The sequence below is a fragment of the Mercenaria mercenaria genome, chromosome 17 (genome assembly GCF_021730395.1).
Source record: "Mercenaria mercenaria strain notata chromosome 17, MADL_Memer_1, whole genome shotgun sequence".
Taxonomy (NCBI): Eukaryota; Metazoa; Mollusca; class Bivalvia; order Venerida; family Veneridae; genus Mercenaria; species Mercenaria mercenaria.
The window spans coordinates 19,692,168-19,712,555 of record NC_069377.1 but is presented as its reverse complement, the minus strand read 5'-3'; the positions used below and the strand labels follow the sequence as shown (position 1 = coordinate 19,712,555).

At 38.5% G+C, this 20,388-nt stretch overlaps 1 protein-coding gene across 5 annotated transcripts in view; it reads left to right on the top strand.

Annotated features, from left to right (window-relative positions):
- Nucleotides 1–20,388, top strand: part of LOC123536261 (zinc finger protein 76-like) — a 171,850-nt gene that overhangs the window by 32,811 nt on the left and 118,651 nt on the right. For all 5 annotated transcript variants that reach the window (XM_045319261.2, XM_045319263.2, XM_045319260.2 and 2 more), the window contains 2 exons: nucleotides 5,925–6,032; nucleotides 19,553–19,779. In XM_045319261.2, coding sequence (XP_045175196.1) covers nucleotides 5,925–6,032; nucleotides 19,553–19,779 — 335 coding nt within the window. The remainder of the gene's footprint in view (nucleotides 1–5,924; nucleotides 6,033–19,552; nucleotides 19,780–20,388) is intronic.

Genomic DNA, 20,388 nt, shown 5'->3' with positions numbered 1-20,388 from the left:
TCTATGAAGTTTGGGGTAAATCTGCCCAGTGGTTTTGAGGAAGATTTTTGACCATTGAGGAATAATAAACCCTGCCCCCTGGCAGCCATGTTTATGACTGAAATAGAATGGCTTATGCAATTTTGGTAGAGGGTCACCTAGATTCTACAAAATATTTTTGAAATCCAGCTAACAGTTTCTGAAAAGAAGATTTTTAAAGATTTTCTTTTCAGTTGCCATGGCCACCACAGTTCTGAATGGATTTTAATTCTTTGGGAAATTTTGAAAGGGGGTCACCCATTGATCATTCCTGTGAAGTTTGGTGTAATCTGCTCAGTAGTACTGAAGATTTTTTTAGAAACTGTTGATGAACAGTGGTTTTGAAGAAGATTTTTGAAACTAGAAGATGCTTTTGTAGAAAAGTGCATGTCTTCCCCAATGTATAGTAGTAATAGGCAAGAAGTCAATAGGGGACAGGAGCAAAAGTCAGAAACACTGGTGGTTGGCTGCAATAGGGATCATCTATGCGGAATGTCCAATTATCCCACAAAGTTTCAACATTCTGAACCTGGTGGTTCTCAAGTTATGGATTGGAAACAATTTTCCATGTTCTGGCCCTTGTGACCTGCTGGTCATGACCAACCTCCCTATCAACTTTATGATCCTAGGCCCAAGCATTCTCAAGCTATCATCCGGAAACCATTTAACTGTTCCGGGTCACTATGACCTTGACCTTTGACCTACTGATCTCAAAATCAATAGGGGTCATTTGCTTGTTATGACCAACCTCCCAATCAACTTTCATGATCCTAGGCCCAAGAGCTTTTGTGATCGCTCGATGTCAGGCGTCTGTCGTCTATCTGTCAACATTTAGATTGTGCATGCAATAGAGGCTGTATTTTTCAATTGATCTTCATGAATTTTGGTCAGAATGATAACCTTGATGAATTCTAGGCCAAGTTCAAAATGGGTCATCTGGGGTCAAAAACTAGGTCACTAGGTCAAATCAAAGAAAAACATTGTGTATGCGATAGAAGCTGTATTTTTCAACTAATCTTCATGAAATTTGGTCAGAATGATTGCCTTGATGGAATCTAGGTCAGTTTTGAATATGGGTCATCTGGGGTCAAAAACTAGGTCACTAGGTCAAATCAAATAAAAACCTCGTTTATGCAATAGAAGCTGTATTTTTCAGTTGATCTTCATGAAATTTGGTTGGAATGATTGCCTTGATAAAATCTAAGTCAAGTTTGAATATGGGTCATCTGGGTTAAAAAACTTGGTCACTAGGTCAAATCAAAGAAAAACCTTGTGTATTCAATAGAGGCTGTATTTTTAGCTCGATTATTTGAAGAATAAGTAGAGCTATCCTACTCACCACGACGTCGGCGTCACACCTTGGTTAAGTTTTTCGTACCAGTCCACATTTTGACAAAGTCTTTTGAGATAAAGCTTTGAAACTTTCAACACTTGTTTACCATCACCATGTCCAGTTATAGGCAAGAGCACATAACTCCATCAAGGATTTTTATGCCCCCACCACTTTGGGGGGGGGGGCATCATATAGATTTGCTCTTGTCCGTCCGTCCGTCCGAAAATGTTGTGTCGCGCGTAGCTCTGAAAGTATTTGACATAGAGTCACAAAACTTTACAGGAATGTTGGTCAGCATGTGTAGTTGTGCACCTGGGGTTTCGCGTCCGGATTCATTCAGTCATGTAGAAGTTATGGCCCCTGACTTTATAAAAATTGGTCATTTTAATGTTGTGTTGCACCTAGCTCCAAAAGTATATGACCTAGAGTCACAAAACTTTACAGGCATGTTGGTCAGCATGTGTAGTTGTGCACCTGGGGTTTCGCGTCCGGATTCATCCAGTCATGTAGGAGTTATGGCCCCTGACTTAGTTAAAAAAATGGTCATTTTAATGTTGTGTCGCGCATAGCTCCAAAAGTATTTGACCTACAGTCACCAAAGTTTACAGGAATGTTGGTCAGCATGTGCAGTTGTGCACCTGGGGTTTTGCGTCCGGATTCATCCAGTCATGTAGGAGTTATGGCCCCTGACTTAGCAAAAAATTGATCATTTTAATGTTGTGTCGTGCGTAGCTCCAAAAGTATTTGACCTAGAGTCACCAAAGTTTACAGGAATGTTGGTCAGCATGTGCAGTTGTGCACCTGGGGTTTCGCATCCGGATTCATTCAGTATTGTAGGAGTTCTGGCCCCTGACCTGGGAAAAATTGTCATTTTTGGCCCCTGACCTTTTTGGCCCCTGACCTGGGAAAAAATTGTCATTTTAATGTCATGTAGTGGGGGCATCTGTGTCCCATGGACACATTTCTAGTTGCTGAATTATGGCCCCTTTTGACTTAGAAATCATGGTTAAGTTTTTCGTACCAGTTCATATTTTGACAAAGTCTTTTGAGATAAAGCTTTGAAACTTCCAACACTTGTTTACCATCACCATGTCCAGTTATAGGCAAGAGTACATAACTCCATCAAGGATTTTGGCTGAATTATGGCCCCTTTTGACTTAGAAATCTTGGTTAAGTTTTTCGTACCAGTTCATATTTTGTGTAAAGTGTTTGACATATGGCTTTGAAACTTTTATCACTTGTTCAGTATTATAGTCTCTATCTGTAGGAAAGAGTACATAACTCTGTCATCTATTTTGGCTGAATTATGGCCCTTTTTGGACTTTGAAATTGCTTCTGTTTTCCACGTTTTGTCAAAATTATTTGACATATGGCTTTTAAACTTTGAACACTTCTTTTTCATCATGATTTCCATCTGTAGGCAAGAGTGCATAATTCTGACAACTATTTTGGCTGAATTATGTCCCTTTTTGGACTTGGAAATCTGTTAAACTTTTCATACTATTTCATATTTTGATTAAACTGTTTGACTTTAAAACTTTGAACACTTCATTACCATCATGGTCACACATTGCCATTTAGTGCAAGACTTATCAAAATCCACAAATACAGGAACATGGTTTGACTAATCTATTTTTTTCTTTTGTCTGAAAATCTGTGGTAATATTTTGACCCCATACTTCTTAACTTTTGTACTGAGTTACTTCCCCTTAAATTCCAAGAATTAAGTCTATTTTTAGAAATTCTGTTTTTAGATTTTCAATAATTTAGGTATTTTTCTAACTTTTTAGCTGCTCAGGTGAGTTTTTCTGATCGCTTGATGTCCAGCGTCCGGCGTCTGTCTGTCTGTCGTCTGTCAACATTTAGCTTGTGTATGCGATAGAGGCTGTATTTTTCAACTGATCTTCATGAAACTTTGTCAGAATGGTTACCTTGATGAAATCTAGGCCAAGGACAAAATGGGTCATCTGGGGTCAAAAACTAGGTCACTAGGTCAAATCAAAGAAAAACATTGTGTATGCGATAGAAGCTGTATTTTTCAACTAATCTTCATGAAATTTGGTCAGAATGATTGCCTTGATGAAATCTAGCCCATGTTGAAAATGGGTCATCTGGGGTCAAAAACTAGGTCACTAGGTCATATCAAAGAAAAACCTTGTGTATGCGATAGATGCTGTATTTTTCAATTAATCTTCATGAATTTTGGTCAGAATGATTACCTTGATGAAATCTAGGCCGAGTTTGAAAAGGGTTCATCTGGGGTCAAAAAGTAGGTCACTAGGTCAAATCAAAGAAAAACCTTGTGTATGCAATAGAGGCTGTATTTTTCAATTAATCTTCATGAATTTTGGTCAGAATGATTGCCTTGATGAAATCTAGGTCAAGTTCGAATATGGGTCATCTGGGGTCAAAAACTAGGTCACTAGGTCAAATCAAAGGAAAATCTTGTATATGCGATAAAGGCTGTATTTTTCAATTGATCTTCCTGAAATTAAGTCAAAGTGATAACCTTAATGAAATCTAGGCCGAGTTTGAAAATGGGTCATCTTGGATCAAAAAGTAGGTCACTAGGTCAAATCAAAGAAAAACCTTATGTATGCGATAGAGGCTGTATTTTTCAATTGATCTTCATGAAATTTGGTCAGAATGATTGCATTGATAAAATCTAGGACAAGTTTGAACATGGGTCATCTGGGGTCAAAAATTAGGTCACTAAGTCAAATCAAAGAAAACCTTTGTGTATGCGATAGAGGCTATATTTTTCAATTGATCTTCCTGAAATTAAGTCAGAATGATTGCCTTGATGAAATCTAGGTCACGTTCGAATATGGGTCATCTGGGTCAAAAAGTAGGTCACTAGGTTAAATCAAAGAAAAACCTTGTGTATGCGATAGAGGCTAATTTTTTTCAGCTGATCTTCATGAAATTTTGTCAGAATGATAGCCTTGATGAAATCTAGGTCAAGTTCAAATATGGGTCATCTGGGTTTAAAAACTAGGTCACTAGGTCAAATCAAAGAAAAACCTTGTGTATGCAATAGGGGCTGCATTTTACACTGGATTTTCATAAAATCTGGTCAGAATGGTTGTCTTGATGAAATCTAGGTCAAGTTCGAATATTGATAGTCTGGGGTCAAAAACTAGGTCACTAGGTCAAATCAAAGAAAAACCTTGTGTATGCGATAGAGGCTGTAATTTTCAATTGATTTTCATGAAATTCGGTCAATGATAGCCTTGATGAAATCTAGGTCAAGTTCTATTATGGGTCATCTGGGTTCAAAAACTAGGCCACTAGGTCAAATCAAAGAAAATGCTTATTTATACTCAAGATTTTTGCTCCAGTTTTAATGATAATTGGTCAGAATATTTTTTTCTATGAAATCACTGGGTCAAACATGTTTACACTGTTATGGTGTGTTTCTCAGGTGAGCGACCTAGGGCCATCTTGGCCCTCTTGTTTATTATTAGTCCTATGTAAAAAGTAAATATATTTTTTTGTGGTATCATGTGTCGGTGTTTTTGTATTAATTTTTTAATTAGTGTATCTCTAATATTAGAGATTTTTATATTTGTCTTGAAATTTGGAACATTCAAAAATGGTTCAATGGTGGGCGCCAAGATCACTCAGTGATCTCTTGTCTTTACTTTCGGGAAAAGATGAAGGTCGCCTTGACATCATTTTCTGTGTTGTCAAAAACATGCATATGCATTTCAAGATTGTATAAAAATGTGCCCGTCATCATAAGGATATAGGAAAAACTTTAAAAATCTTACTTTCTAAAACCGTAATGCCCCGAGGTTAGGTATTTTACATTCAGCATTGCGTAGTGGTGCTTCCAAGTTGAAATCATGCCACTGAGGTCAAAATTGATCCTACCCTGAGGTTCTTTTGTTTTACCGACTTATGTATTATTAAAACCACGAAGCCCTTGGCTTAGATATTTGGCCTGTAGAATTGTGTAGTTTTCTGCTACCAAGTTTGATCAAATCATGCCTCTGGGGTCAAAATTGGCCCTGCCCTTTGAGTCACTTGTTTATACAAGAAACATTTTAAAAATCTTCTTGTCTAAAACTGCAAAACCTAGAGTTTAGAAATTGGCCATGCCTAGGGGTTCATTTGTTTTACACAGATATATAGGACATTTTTTTAAAAATCTTCTTGTCTAAAACCTTATTGCCCTAATGGCATAATAGATTATGTACTGGTCCTTTACTAAGTTTTGTAAATTATGCCCTTGGGGCTAAAACTGGCCCTGGCAATGGAGGTAATTGGTTTTATATGGACTTACATAAGGAAAACATTGATAACGCAAATTTGATCATTTGTTTCTTACTGTTACACCCTAGAATGTATAAAATCATTTTACCTTTCATATATTGTATGTGGAACCACCAATTGAACTATTTACAGCATGTACCCACAGCAGTCAGGTTTACAGTGTAAGGCCATAATGGATTTTTAGTATGAAAACTATAGTAACTAAATTGTGTAGTGTCTAGATGACAGACACAGTGCCATAATGGCTGTCCTGTTTTGTATTGTTATCAAATTGGTATCTCTTATAATTTTTCAGTGAATCTAATGACATCAGTACAAAATCAAAACATGGTACGGACAGATGGCAGCAATAGCGCAGCAGTACATTTAGAGGATACAGCATTCCTAAACCAAGCTGTCAAAGGTAATTTTTCTGCTTCACTATGCTTAGTAGGAACAACATCTTTTGAAGAAGCCCTGGGCTACAACCAGACAGGAGACTGGTAATCAAACACATCAGTTTTGACTTTAGCCTTCCAGATTACTTGTATTCTGATTTACATTTTATTAGCTCACCTGAGCTAGTGGTCCTCTACCAAGGTTGTTCAAATTATGCCCCTGGGGTGAAAAGAGGCCCCACCCTGGGGGTCCCAAATTTTACATACACTTATATAGAAAAAAACTTTAAAAATCTTCTTGTCTTAAACCAGAAGACTTAGGCCTTTGATATTTGGTATGTAGCATTGGTCCTTTACCAAGATTGTTCCAATTATTACCCTTGGGTGAAAAAACTTATGAGTTATATAGGAAAAAATACTTCAAAAAATATCAGGTCATATTTCCTAGACTGTTTATTTATAATTACCTGATGACCCCAAGCGATTTGGGATCACTTGACTGTGACCTTGACCTACTAACCTACTTTCTTTTTTATGCCCCCAAAGGGAGGCATATAGTTTTTGAACCGTCTGTCAGTCTGTCGGTCTGTCAGTCTGTCCGCAATTTTCATGTCCGGTCCATATCTTTGTCATCGATGGATGGATTTTCAAATAACTTGGCATGAATGTGTACCACAGTAAGACGACGTGTCGCGCGCAAGACCCAGGTCCGTAGCTCAAAGGTCAAGGTCACACTTAGACATTAAAGGAGAGTGCATTGATGGGCGTGTCCGGTCCATATCTTTGTCATTGATGGATGGATTTTCAAATAACTTGGCATGAATATGTACCACAGTAAGACGACGTGTCGCACGCAAGACCCAGGTCCGTAGTTCAAAGGTTAAGGTCACACTTAGACATTAAAGGATAGTGCATTGATGGGCGTGTCCGGTCCATATCTTTGTCAGCGATGGATGGATTTTTAAATAACTTGGCATGAATGTGTACCACAGTAAGACGACGTGTCGCGCGCAAGACCCAGGTCCGTAGCTCAAAGGTCAAGGTCACACTTAGACATTAAAGGAGAGTGCATTGATGGGCGTGTCCGGTCCATATCTTTGTCATTGATGGATGGATTTTCAAATAACTTGGCATGAATGTGTACCACAGTAAGACGACGTGTCGCGCGCAAGACCCAGGTCCGTAGCTCAAAGGTCAAGGTCACACTTAGACATTAAAGGATAGTGCATTGATGGGCGTGTCCGGTCCATATCTTTGTCAACCATGGATGGATTTTCAAATAACTTGGCATGAATGTGTACCACAATAAGACGACATGTCGCGCGCAAGACCCAGGTCCGTAGCTCAAAGGTCAAGGTCACACTTAGACGTTAAAGGTCATTTTTCATGATAGTGCATTGATGGGCGTGTCCGGTCCATATCTTTGTCATTCATGCATGGATTTTAAAATAACTACGCATGAATGTGTGGCACAGTAAGACGACGTGTTGCGCGCAAGACCCAGCTCCGTAGGTCAAAGGTCCTAAACTCTAACATCGGCCATAACTACTCATTCAAAGTGCCATCGGGGGCATATGTCATCCTATGGAGACAGCTCTTGTTTTTTTTAGATACAGCCTTGAAATTTGGATGACATTATTGTACAGTTTTGCACACCGATCTTAAAACTGACTTTCAGTTACCATGAATGTGACCTACTGACCTACTTTCTTAATTATGTCTCCCACCACACAGTGGTGTGGGAGACATATTGATTTACTCCAGTCTGTGTGTCTGTCTGTCTGTGTGTGTGTGTGTGTCTGTCTGTCTGTCTGTCTGTCACAAAGCTTGTCCGCTCTCTAAGTCGAACATTTCTCATCCGATTTTCACCAAACTTTAACAAAATGTGTTTGACCGTAAGACCTTGGCCAAGTTTGATATCTAGCCAAATCGGTCCAGGCGTATTGGAGTTATGGCCCTTGAATTACCAAAAATCGGCCTTTTTACTCTTGTCCGTACTCTTAAGTCGAACATTTCTCATCCAATCTTCACCAAACTTAGACAAAAGGTATTTGACCATGAGACCTCGGCCAGGTTTGATAACTAGCCAAATCGGTCCAGGCATTTTGGAGTTACGGCCCTTGAATTACCGAAAAATCAGCCTTTTTACTCTTGTCCGCTCTCTAAGTCGAACATTTCTCATCCGACCTTCACCAAACTTGAACAAAATGTGTTTGACCATGAGACCTCGGCCAAGTATGATAACTAGCCAAATCGGTCCAGGCATTTTGGAGTTACGGCCCTTGAATTACCGAAAAATAGGCCTTTTTACTCTTGTCAGCTCTCTAAGTCAAACATTTCTCATCCGATCTTCACCAAACTTGAACAAAATGTGTTTGGCCATAAGACCTTAGCCATGTTCGATAACTAGCCAAATCCGCCCAAGCACTTTTGATTTAAGGCCCTTGAATTACTGATTGGATCCACTCCTCCAGACCATCTAATTGGATCCACTCGTCTAAACCATCTAGAGAAACTAGACATTTTTCATAGGGGCAGTTGTGGGAGACATGCGCTTTTCTCAAAAGCATCTCTAGTATTTTAGCATCCGTTTGCCATTTGAAACATGGCTCATATTACTCAGATGAGCGATCCAGGGTCATCATGACCCTCTTGTTAGCTCACCTGTCACATAGTGACAAGGTGAGCTTTTGTGATCACCCTTCGTCCGTCGTCAGTCCGTGCGTGCGTCAACAATTTCGTGTCTGCACGATAGTGGTTTCATTTATGATTTTATTTTAACCAAACTTGCACACAACTTGTATCACCATAAGATCTTAGTTCCTTTCTTGAACTGGCTAGATCCCATTATGGGTTCCAGAGTTATGGCCCCTGAAAGGGCCAAAATTAGCTATTTTGACCTTGTCTGCACAATAGCAGCTTTATTTTCGATTTGATTTTTACCAAACTTGCACACAACTTGTATCACCATAAGGTCTTTGTTCCTTTCTTGAACTGGCATGATTCCCTTGTGGGTTCCAGAGTTATGGCCCCTGAAAGGGCCAGAATTAGCTATTTTGACCATGTCTGCACAATGGCAGCTTCATTTATGATTTGATTTTAACCAAACATGCACACAACTTGTATCACCATAAGATCTCGGTTCCTTTCTTGAACTGGCGAGATTCCTTTATGGGTTCCAGAGTTATGGCCCCTGAAAGGGCCAGAATTAGCTATTTTGACCTTGTTTGCACAATAGCAGCTTCATTTATGATTTGAATTGAATCAAACTTGCACAAAACTTGTGTCACCATAAGATCTTGATTCCTTAGTTGAACCGGCCAGATCCCTTAATGGGTTCCAGAGTTATGGCCCCTGAAAGGGCCAAAATTAGCTATTTTGACCTTGTCTGCACAATAGCAGCTTCATTTATGATTTGATTTTAACCAAACTTGCACACAACTTGTATCACCACAAGATCTTGGTTCCTTTGTTGAACTGGCCAGATTTCTTCATGGGTTCCAGAGTTATGGCCCCTTAAAGGTCCAAAATTAGCTAGTTTGGCTTTTGCAGCCATATAGAGACTTCATTTATGGTTTTATTTGATACAAACTTCCAAAATAACTTCAACAACAATAATTCTTGGATTCCATGACAAATCACATCCAAGTGTAGGTTCAGAGTTATTTTATATCTGATTACTTCCCCTGATTGTAATCAAAATGGATTTATATCAGTAAGTACCTATAGGACTTATTTGAAATTTCATTATTGTCATTAGTGGACTGAGCCAATCAGGGTAGATACATACATGCCATATCTCCCGCCGGGAGGGCTTTTTCTCCCGTATTTTCAGTATATCTCCTGGTCTCCCGCCGGGACATGAAAACCTCCTGTAAAAAAATAAATTCAGAAAAAAAGTCCTCTGACGAAAAATCGTATCTCGGACCCAATGTAGACCTTTAGAAAATACTTGAAATTCAATATCGAGTAGCCTGGAAATACACTTCAAACATAATTTTCATAGTTGTCTATAATCCCTAGCTTGTTTATCGAGAGATACACGCCAGAGGCATTAATTATCTTACCACCTACTGTCACCATCTGCAAACAATTAACCATTTAATCTTACCCGTAGGCAATTGTAAAGATGCGAGATTTTAGACTGATTCAATAAAATCAAAGCCACTGATCCGTAATTTTTCCAAACAATATGTAAACCAGTCTTAAAATTACGTCATTTTACCGCCACCTGCCAAAGTGTACTTTCGTTTTCGCTGACCTTAATATTTATCGGGAAACGCTCTTTTCCCGTATTTATCGAGCCATCAGAGAATGAGACAGGTTAGTGCCAACACCGAGTTTATGTTTCTCAATTTAAATACTTGCACAACATGCAAAAAATCGATAACAACTTAACCAAATCAGCGAGTTAATGTCACACTACACAGAATTTCGGACAAACATGAATTCAGATAAGTGAATTTTATGAAATAAATTGCAATTCATATTGCCCGAATAATTGACTGCCATTCCTTTGTGATATTGTCATGTTGCAATAATTAACAGGAGAACAATTCCCAGGTTAAATACATGTAAAGAAATGACTGCCCTTAAAAGACTGTTTTGACATGATATCTCTGCAATCATTTGGGTATTGTATGCTTAAACATGTCAAAAAGATCACTCTCCCCAGATGCAGAAGCATCAACACATAAAGCAAAAACAAAGTTCCTGGTTCAATCTTTCATGGAATTCTGAATTTCCTTGGATTAAGTTAAGTGCTATAAGTAATAATCATGCATTCCGTACACAACTGTTGGCTCCACTCATCAATTCAATGTAAAAAAAAACTTGATGATTTTTTCATGAAAACGGCTATTTAGCGCGTAAAAAGTGAGCGAATAAAAGTCTCCCTTATTTTTACCCAAATCTCCCTTAAAAAAAGCCCTGCTGAGGCAAAACTCCCTTATTGACCTAAAAATATGGCATGTATGTAGATAACTATGGACTGATTTTATGTCAAATTATCTCCCTTTATTTCAAATTAAAATGGGTATATCTCTGTAACTAATGAAGATACTGATCTGAAATTTCATTTATGTCAACAGATTTATTTGGCAGATCCTTCTTTTGTTCACTTACAATAATTTTTTTTTTTTAAATTACTTCCCTTTTACGTTACTATAAATAGCTTATTTTTAGTAACTTTTTTATTATTGGCCGTAGGGAAAAACTGAGACCACTTTTCTGTGGTACAACATGGATGATACCTCCAATTTTTAGGTGTATTTTGACATATCTGTACCTTGTAAGAATTTTTTTTTTCTTTTTTGGTTAAATTTCTTCCCTTTGTTGTTACTGTCCTTTGGACTTAGATATTTTTTCTGAGGACCTTCTTGTCCTCAAGTGCAATGATAACAGGTGAGCGATATAGGGCCATCATGGCCCTCTTGTTTTTAGCTCACCTGTCACAAAGTGACAAGGTGAGCTTTTGTGATCGCGCGGCGTCCGTCGTCCGTCCGTGCGTCCGTAAACTTTTGCTTGTGACCACTCTAGAGGTCACATTTTTCATGGGATCTTTATGAAAGTTGGTCAGAATGTTCACCTTGATGATATCTAGGTCAAGTTCGAAACTGGGTCACGTGCCATCAAAAACTAGGTCAGTAGGTCTAAAAATAGAAAAACCTTGTGACCTCTCTAGAGGCCATATATTTCACAAGATCTTCATGAAAATTGGTCAGAATGTTCACCTTGATGATATCTAGGTCAAGTTCGAAACTGGGTCACGTGGGGTCAAAAACTAGGTCAGTAGGTCTAAAAATAGAAAAACCTTGTGACCTCTCTAGAGGCCATATTTTTCATGAGATCTTCATGAATATTGTTTAGAATGTTCACCTTGATGATATCTAGGTCAGGTTCGAAACTGGGTCAGGTGGGGTCAAAAACTAGGTCATTAGGTCTAAAAATAGAAAAACCTTTTGACCTCTCTAGAGGCCATATTTCTCAATGGATCTTAATGAAAATTGGTCAGAATGTTCACCTTGATGATATCTAGGTCAAGTTCGAAACTGGGTCACGTGGGGGTAAAAACTAGGTCAGTAGATCTAAAAATAGAAAAACCTTGTGACCTCTCTAGAGGCCATTTTTTTCATGAGATCTTCATGAATGTTGGTCAGAATGTTCACCTTGATGATATCTAGGTCAAGTTTAATACTGGGTCATGTTGGATCAAAAACTAGGTCAGTAGGTCTAAAAATAGAAAAACCTTGTGACCTCTCTAGAGGCCATATTTCTCAATGGATCTTCATGAAAATTGGTCAGAATGTTCACCTTGATGATATCTAGGTCAAGTTCGAAACTGGGTCACATGCGGTCAAAAACTAGGTCAGTAGGTCTAAAAATAGAAAAACCTTGTGACCTCTCTAGAGGCCATATTTTTCAATGGATCTTCATGAAAATTGGTCAGAATGTTTACCTTGATGATATCTAGATCAAGTTCGAAACTGGGTCACTAGGGGTTAAAAACTAGGTCAGTAGATCTAAAAATAGAAAAACCTTGTGACCTCTCTAGAGGCCATATTTTTCATGAGATCTTCATGAATATTGGTCAGAATGTTCACCTTGATGATATCTAGGTCAGGTTCGAAACTGGGTCACGTGGGGTCAAAAACTAGGTCAGTAGGTCTAAAAATAGAAAAACCTTGTGACCTCTCTAGAGGCCATATTTCTCAATGGATCTTCATGAAAACTGGTGAGAATATTCAGCTTGATGATATCTAGGTCAGGTTCGTAACTGGGTCATGTGCGGTCAAAAACTAGGTCAGTAGGTCGAAAAATAGAAAAACCTTGTGACCTCTCTAGAGGCCATATTTTTCATGAGATCTTCTTGAAAATTGGTGAGAATGTTCACCTTGATGATATCTAGGTCAAGTTTAAAAGTGGGTCACGTGCCTTCAAAAACTAGGTCATTAGGTCAAATAATAGAAAAAGCTTGTGACCTCTCTAGAGGCCATATTTTTCAATGGATCTTCATGAAAATTGGTCAGAATTTTTTATCTTGATGATATCTAGGTCACATGTGCTCAAAAACTAGGTCACTATGTCAAATAATAGAAATAACGACGTCATACTCAGTTCAACACTGGGTCTTGTGGGGATAGGTGAGCGATTCAGGACCATCATGGTCCTCTTGTTATGTTATAGTAAAATTAACATGCTTACTGATGCTGAGAGAATAGTTTGGAATGGTTGCTGGTGCAGATTGTTTTGGATAGAATAGTACAGACTTACAGTTGTATTGCTTACAAGTCAATAGTCAAAACTATTGCCTGAGGTCTGAAGGACATGACATCAGAAATAAATTATTATATTTTTTTCCTTTACTTTTTCACTTTAGCCATGCAAAAAGAATTGTTGAACTGTAGAAGAACTGTCATTCATTCATTGCTAGAGTTAAAGCCCATTGTTTATATTTTTGTCGAGCCCGCTTGCGGAAGCGGAGACATAGTTGTCCAAATGGCTGTTCGGTGTATTTGCATCCGTGCGTGCGTCTGCGTCCATCCGGATTTGTTTGTCCAGACCATAACTTTGACATGCATGGAGCAATCTCGTTTATATTTGGCATGAATGTTAACCTCAGTGAGATGGAGTGTCGTGCGCAAACCGGGGGTTCCTATCTCAAAGGTCAAGGTCACACTTGGAGGTCAAAGGTTAAATTCAATAATGACTGTCTGGAGCATTTCGTCTTCATGCATGGAGGGATTTTGATGTAACTTGGCACAAATATTCACAACTATGTGACGGAGTGTCATGCCCAAGAACAAGGTCCTAGGTCTAAGGTCAAGGTCACACTTAGAGGTCAAAGGTCAGATACAAGAATGACTTTGTCCAGAGCATTTCTTTTTCATGCATGGAGGGATTTTGATGTAACTTGGCACAGTTGTTCACCATCATGAGACGGAGTGTCATGTGCAAGAACCTAGAATTGCTTCCTTTTGTGGTTACTATAAATAGCTTATATTGTAACTTTTTTATTACTGGTCGTATGGAAAAATCAAGACCACTTTCCTGTAGTACAATATGCATGTTACATCCAATTTTTAGGTCAAAATTCTCAAAGGTTAAGGTCACACTTGGAGGTCAAAGGTTAAATTCAATAATGACTTTGTCCGGGGCATTTCTTCTTCATGCATGGAGGGATTTTGATGTAACTTGGCACAAATGATCACAACCATGTGACGGAGTGTCATGCGCAAGAACCAGGACCCTAGGTCTAAGGTCAAGGTCACACATGGAGGTCAAAGGTCAGATACAACAATGACTTTGTCTGGAGCATTTCTTTTTCATGCATGGAGGGATTTTGATGTAACTTGGCACAATTGTTCACCATCATGCAGGGTTCCCACGCTATCGGGGAAAATTGGAAAAGTCCGTGAATTTCAAAAATTGACTCCCGGCAGTGAAAATAACGGGAATTTGGCGAGAGTACGGTAAAGGTATGGGAAAATACCGGTAATTATCCCATTCTGATAAGGGAAGTAATTCATGATTCAAAATGGCGGACATGGATGTCAATTCAATTTCCTTTTTCAAAAATACCGATGTTTTTGTGGTTGATCAACCTATGTAGGTAGCTATGCTTGAATATTTAAACAGTAATTCTAGGCTTTCGGTCATTTTTTGTGTCGATTTTTAAGAAGCCCTGTGAAATTCCGATTTTTTTCGAGAATAATTATTGTGAAAATCGTGATTAGTGATACGCTTGAGTTCAGTGATCAAACATCAACTTGACTGAAAATAATTTAATTGCTGGAAGTGTATCAAAGATTATATAAATCATGTAGGTGGCACCAGAGGTGTAGTTATTATGAAGGAGTTGATTAAGTCTTCACAACATGCTAGACAAGTAAATAATTCATAGTTTCCTTGAGAAACAAAAGCTTGAGGACAGTAAGGAAACAAAATGAAAATGAAAAAAGAAAATTTGCAGAGCCTGTATTTATAAGTAGAAACTTTTAAGCAATATCAGGCCATCATGGCCCTCTTGTTCTTATATTTTCACACTGAATCTAGAAACATTGACGGGAACGTACAACTGTATATGTCGTACAGAGGTCCTTGAAAATCGCAACAAGGTCTTGGAAAAGTCCTTAAATTTCATAGAGGTAAAAGTGTGGGAACCCTGATCATAAAACAGAGTGTCATGTGCAAGAACCTAGAATTACTTCCCTTTGTTGTTACTATGAATAGCTTATATTGTAACTTTTTTATTACTGGTCATATGGAAAAATCAAGACCACTTTTCTGTAGTACAATATGCATGTTACATCCAATTTTGAGGTGTATTTTGACCTATCTCTACTGGTAAGGATTTTTGTGTGGACTTAGATTGTTTTTAGCTCACCTGTCACAAAGTGACAAGGTGAGCTTTTGTGATCGCGCGGTGTTCGTCGTCCGTGCGTGCGTCCGTAAACTTTTGCTTGTGACCACTCTAGAGGTCACATTTTTTGTGGGATCTTTATGAAAGTTGGTCAGAATGTTCATCTTGATGATATCTCGGTCAAGTTCGAAACTGGGTCATGTGCCTTCAAAAACTAGGTCAGTATGTCTAAAAATAGAAAAACCTTGTGACCTTTCTAGAGGCCATATATTTCACAAGATCTTCATGGAAATTGGTCAGAATGTTCACCTTGATGATATCTAGGTCAAGTTCGAAACTGGGTCACGTGCCGTCAAAAACTAGATCAGTAGGTCTAAAAATAGAAAAACCTTGTGACCTCTCTAGAGGCCATATATTTCACAAGATCTTCATGAAAATTGGTCAGAACTTTCACCTTGATGATATCTAGGTCAAGTTCGAAACTGGGTCATGTGCCTTCAAAAACTAGGTCAGTAGGTCAAATAATAGAAAAACCTTGTGACCTCTCTAAAGGCCATATTTTTCATGGGATCTGTATGAAAGTTGGTCTGAATGTTCATCTTGATGATATCTAGGTCAAGTTCGAAACTGGGTCACCTGCGGTCAAAAACTAGGTCAGTAGGTCTAAAAATAGAAAAACGTTGTGACCTCTCTAGAGGCCATATATATCATGAGATCTTCATCAAAATTGGTCAGAATGTTCATCTTGATGATATCTAGGCCAGGTTCGAAACTGGGTCACGTGCCATCAAAAACTAGGTCAGTAGGTCAGATAATAGAAAAACCTTGTGACCTCTCTAGAGACCATATTTTTCATGAGATCTTCATGAAAGTTGGTCTGAATGTTCACCTTGATGATATCTAGGTCAAGTTCTAAAGTGGGTCACGTGCCTTCAAAAACTAGGTCAGTAGGTCAAATAATAGAAAAACCTTGTGACCTCTCTAAAGGCCATATTTTTCATTGGATCTGTATGAAAGTTGGTCAGAATGTTCATATTGATGATATCTAGGTCAAGTTCGAAACATGGTCATGTGCCTTCAAAAACTAGGTCAGTAGGTCTAAAAATAGAAAAACCTTGTGACCTCTCTAGAGGACAGACTTGTGAATGGATCTCCATAAAATTTGGTCAGAATGTTCATCTTGATGATATCTAGGTCAAGTTCGAAAGTGGGTCACGTGCCTTCAAAAAGTAGGTCAGTAGGTCAAATAATAAAAAAACGTTGTGACCTCTCTAGAGGCCATATTTTTCATGGGATCTGTATGAAAGTTGGTCTGAATGTTTATCTTGATGATAAATAGGTCAAGTTTGAAACTGGGTCAACTGCGATCAAAAACTAGGTCAGTAGGTCTTGAAATAGAAAAACCTTGTGACCTCTCTAGAGGCCATATATTTCACAAGATCTTCATGAAAATTGGTCAGAATGTTCACCTTGATGATATCTAGGTCAAGTTAGAAACTGGGTCACGACGTGCCTTAAAAAACTAGGTCAAATAATAAAAAAACCTTGTGACCTCTCTAGAGGCCATATTTTTCATGGGATCTGTATGAAAGTTGGTCTGAATGTTTATCTTGATGATATAACGGTCAAGTTTGAAACTGGGTCAACTGCGATCAAAAACTAGGTCAGTAGGTCTTGAAATAGAAAAACCTTGTGACCTCTCTAGAGGCCATATATTTCACAAGATCTTCATGAAAATTGGTCAGAATGTTCACCTTGATGATATCTAGGTCCAGTTAGAAACTGCGTCACGTGCCTTAAAAAACCAGGTCAGTAGGTCAAATAATAAAAAAACCTTGTGACCTCTCTAGAGGCCATACTTTTCACGGGATCTGTATGAAAGTTGGTCTGAATGTTCATCTTGATGATATCTAGGTCAGGTTTGAAACTGGATCAACTGCGGTCAAAAACTAGGTCAGTAGGTCTAAAATTACAAAAATCTTTTGACCTCTCTAGAGGCCATTTTTTAAATGGATCTTCATGAAAATTTATCTGAATGTTCACCTTGATGATATCTAGGTCAGTTTCGAAACTGGGTCACGTGCAATCAAAAACTAGGCCAGTAGGTATAAAAATAGAAAAACCTTGTGACCTCTCTAGAGGCCATATTTTTCATGAGATCTTCATGAAAATTAGTGAGAATGTTCACCTTGATGATATGTAGGTAAAATTCAAAACAGGGTCACGTACCTTCGAAAACTAGGTCAATAGGTCAAATAATAGAAAAACCTTATGACCTCTCTAGAGAGCATATTTTTCAATGGATCATCATGAAAATTGAACAGAATTTTTATCTTGATAATATCTATGTCAAGTTCAAAACTGGGTCACATGAGCTCAAAAACTAGGTCACTATGTCAAATAGTAGAAAAAACGATGTCATACTCAAAACTAGGTCATGTGGGAAGAGGTGAGCGATTCAGGACCATCATGGTCCTCTTGTTAAGATTTACTTCCCTTTGTTGTTACTATAAATAATTATATTGTAACTTTTTGCAATCATTTTTTAGCTCACCTGAGCTCATGGTGAGCTATTGTGACCGCTCAGTGTCCGTCGTGCGGTGCGGCGTGCGCCGTGCGTCCGTCAACATTTTCTAAAAAAATCCTCTTCTTGAAAACCACTGGGCAGAATTACACCAAACTTTACAGGAATGATCCTTGGGTGGCCCCCTTTCAAAATTATTCAAAGAATTGAATTCCATGCAGAACTCTGGTTGCCATGGCAATCGAAAGGAAAAACTTTAAAAATCTTCTTGTCCAAAACCACAGGGCCTAGAGCTTTGATATCTGGTGTGTAGCATCATCTAGTGGTCCTCTACTAAAATTATTCAAATTATCCCCCTAGGGTCAAATATGGCCCCACCCCGGGGGTCACATGGTTTATAAAGACTTATATAGGGAAAACTTTGAAAATCTTCTTGTACAAAACCACAGGGCCTAGAGCTTTGATATTTGGTATGTAGCATCATCTAGTGGTCCTCTACCAAAATTATTCAAATTTTCCCCCTAGGGTCAAATATGGCCCAGCCCCGGGGGTCACATGGTTTATATAGACTTATATAGGGAAAACTTTGAAAATCTTCTTGTACAAAACCACACAGCCTAGGGCTTTGATATTTGGTATGTAGCATCATCTAGTGGTCCTCTACCAAGATTGTTCAAATTATCCCTCTAGGGTCAAATATGGCCCCGCCCCGGGGGTCCCAAGTTTCACATAGACTTATATATGAAAAAAAGTTTAAAAATCTTCTTGTCTGAAACCACAACACTTAGACCTTTGATATTTGGTTTGTAGCATTGTCTTATGGTCATCAACCAAAATTGTTCAAATTGTACTCCTGGGGTGAAAAGGGCGCCCTGGGGGTCCAAAGTTTTATATAGACTTATATAATATAGGAAAAAAACTTTAAAAACCTTGTCTGAAACCATATGATCTTTGCTTTTGATATTTGGTATGATGCATTGTCTAGTAGTCCTCTACCAAAATTGTTCAAATTATGCCCCTGGGGTTAAAAGAGGCCCCGCCCTGGGGTCACTTAGTTACTATGTTAGTTATATAGGAAAAAATACTTAAAAAATCATTTGATCCTATTTCCAAGACTGTTTAATAATAATTACCTGATGACCCCAAGTAATATGATGTCACTTGACTGTGACCTTGACCTACTGACCTACTTTCTTGTTTGTTAAGATACAGCCTTGAAATTTTGATGACATACACAGTTTTGCACACCAGTCATAAAACTGAATATCATTGACCATGAATGTGACCAACTGACTTTCTTAATATTTTATCATCAGTTTGATCTTTGAAACATGTAGCTCATATTACTCAGGTGAGCGATCCAGGGTCATCATGACTGTTGTTTTTCATTTGGATAAATTTTTGCCTCAATGAGACAGGGTGTCATGTGCAACTCCTAGTCCTTTTGACAGCTGGCGGGCTCTACATGTTGCCCTTGGGCATCTAGTTATTTGTTACCAGTGAACATTAAACCCCATTCCATAACAAAAATAAAAGTAGGCAAAAAAAACTCTTAGTACAGTCTCTATTGACAATATGTAGTTGCTACGTTTTATTTTGAGTGCTTTATAGGACCTTACTAAATGGAACAAACATATTTTACTGTGTACTTTCTTTGACAGATGGATTACAAGCAATTATTTTGGAAGATGGAACAACAGCTTACCTTGCCACACAGCAGACACCAGGTGGTACTGGGGGACTTATAGATAGTGCTCAGTTAGAGGCTACGACCTTGACCTTGGACCAGCTCACCTCTCCAGCAGTGTCTGGTGTTCAGACAGTACTTACAAATGGACTTGTCAATGTGGATCCTAAACCATTGACTTCTACTACAGCAGAATCTGAAGTATGTTATATTTTGCCCTTTTTAGCTCACCTGTCACATAGTGACAAGGTGAGCTTTTGTGATCACCCTTAGTCCGTCGTCAGTCCGTGCGTGCATGTGTGCGTGCGTCCGTCAACAATTTCTTGTCTGCACAATAGAGGTTTCATTTATGATTTTATTTTAACCAAACTTGCACACAACTTGTATCACCATAAGATCTCAGTTCCTTTCTTAAACTGGCCAGATCCCATTATGGGTTCCAGAGTTATGGCCCCTGAAAGGGCCAAAATAAGCTATTTTGACCTTGTCTGCACAATAGCAGCTTTATTTATGATTTGATTTTTACCAAACTTGCACACAACCTGTATCACCATAAGATCATGGTTCCTTTCTTCAACTGGCCAGATTCCATTATGGGTTCCAGAGTGATGGCCCCTGAAAGGACCAGAATTAGCTATTTTGACATTGTCTGCACAATAGCAGCTTCATTTATGATTTGAATTTAATCAAACTTGCACAAAACTTGTGTCACCGTAAGATCTCGATTCCTTTCTTGAACTGGCCAGATCCCATTATGGGTTCCAGAGTTACGGCCCCTAAAAGGGCCAAACTTAGCTATTTTGCCCTTGT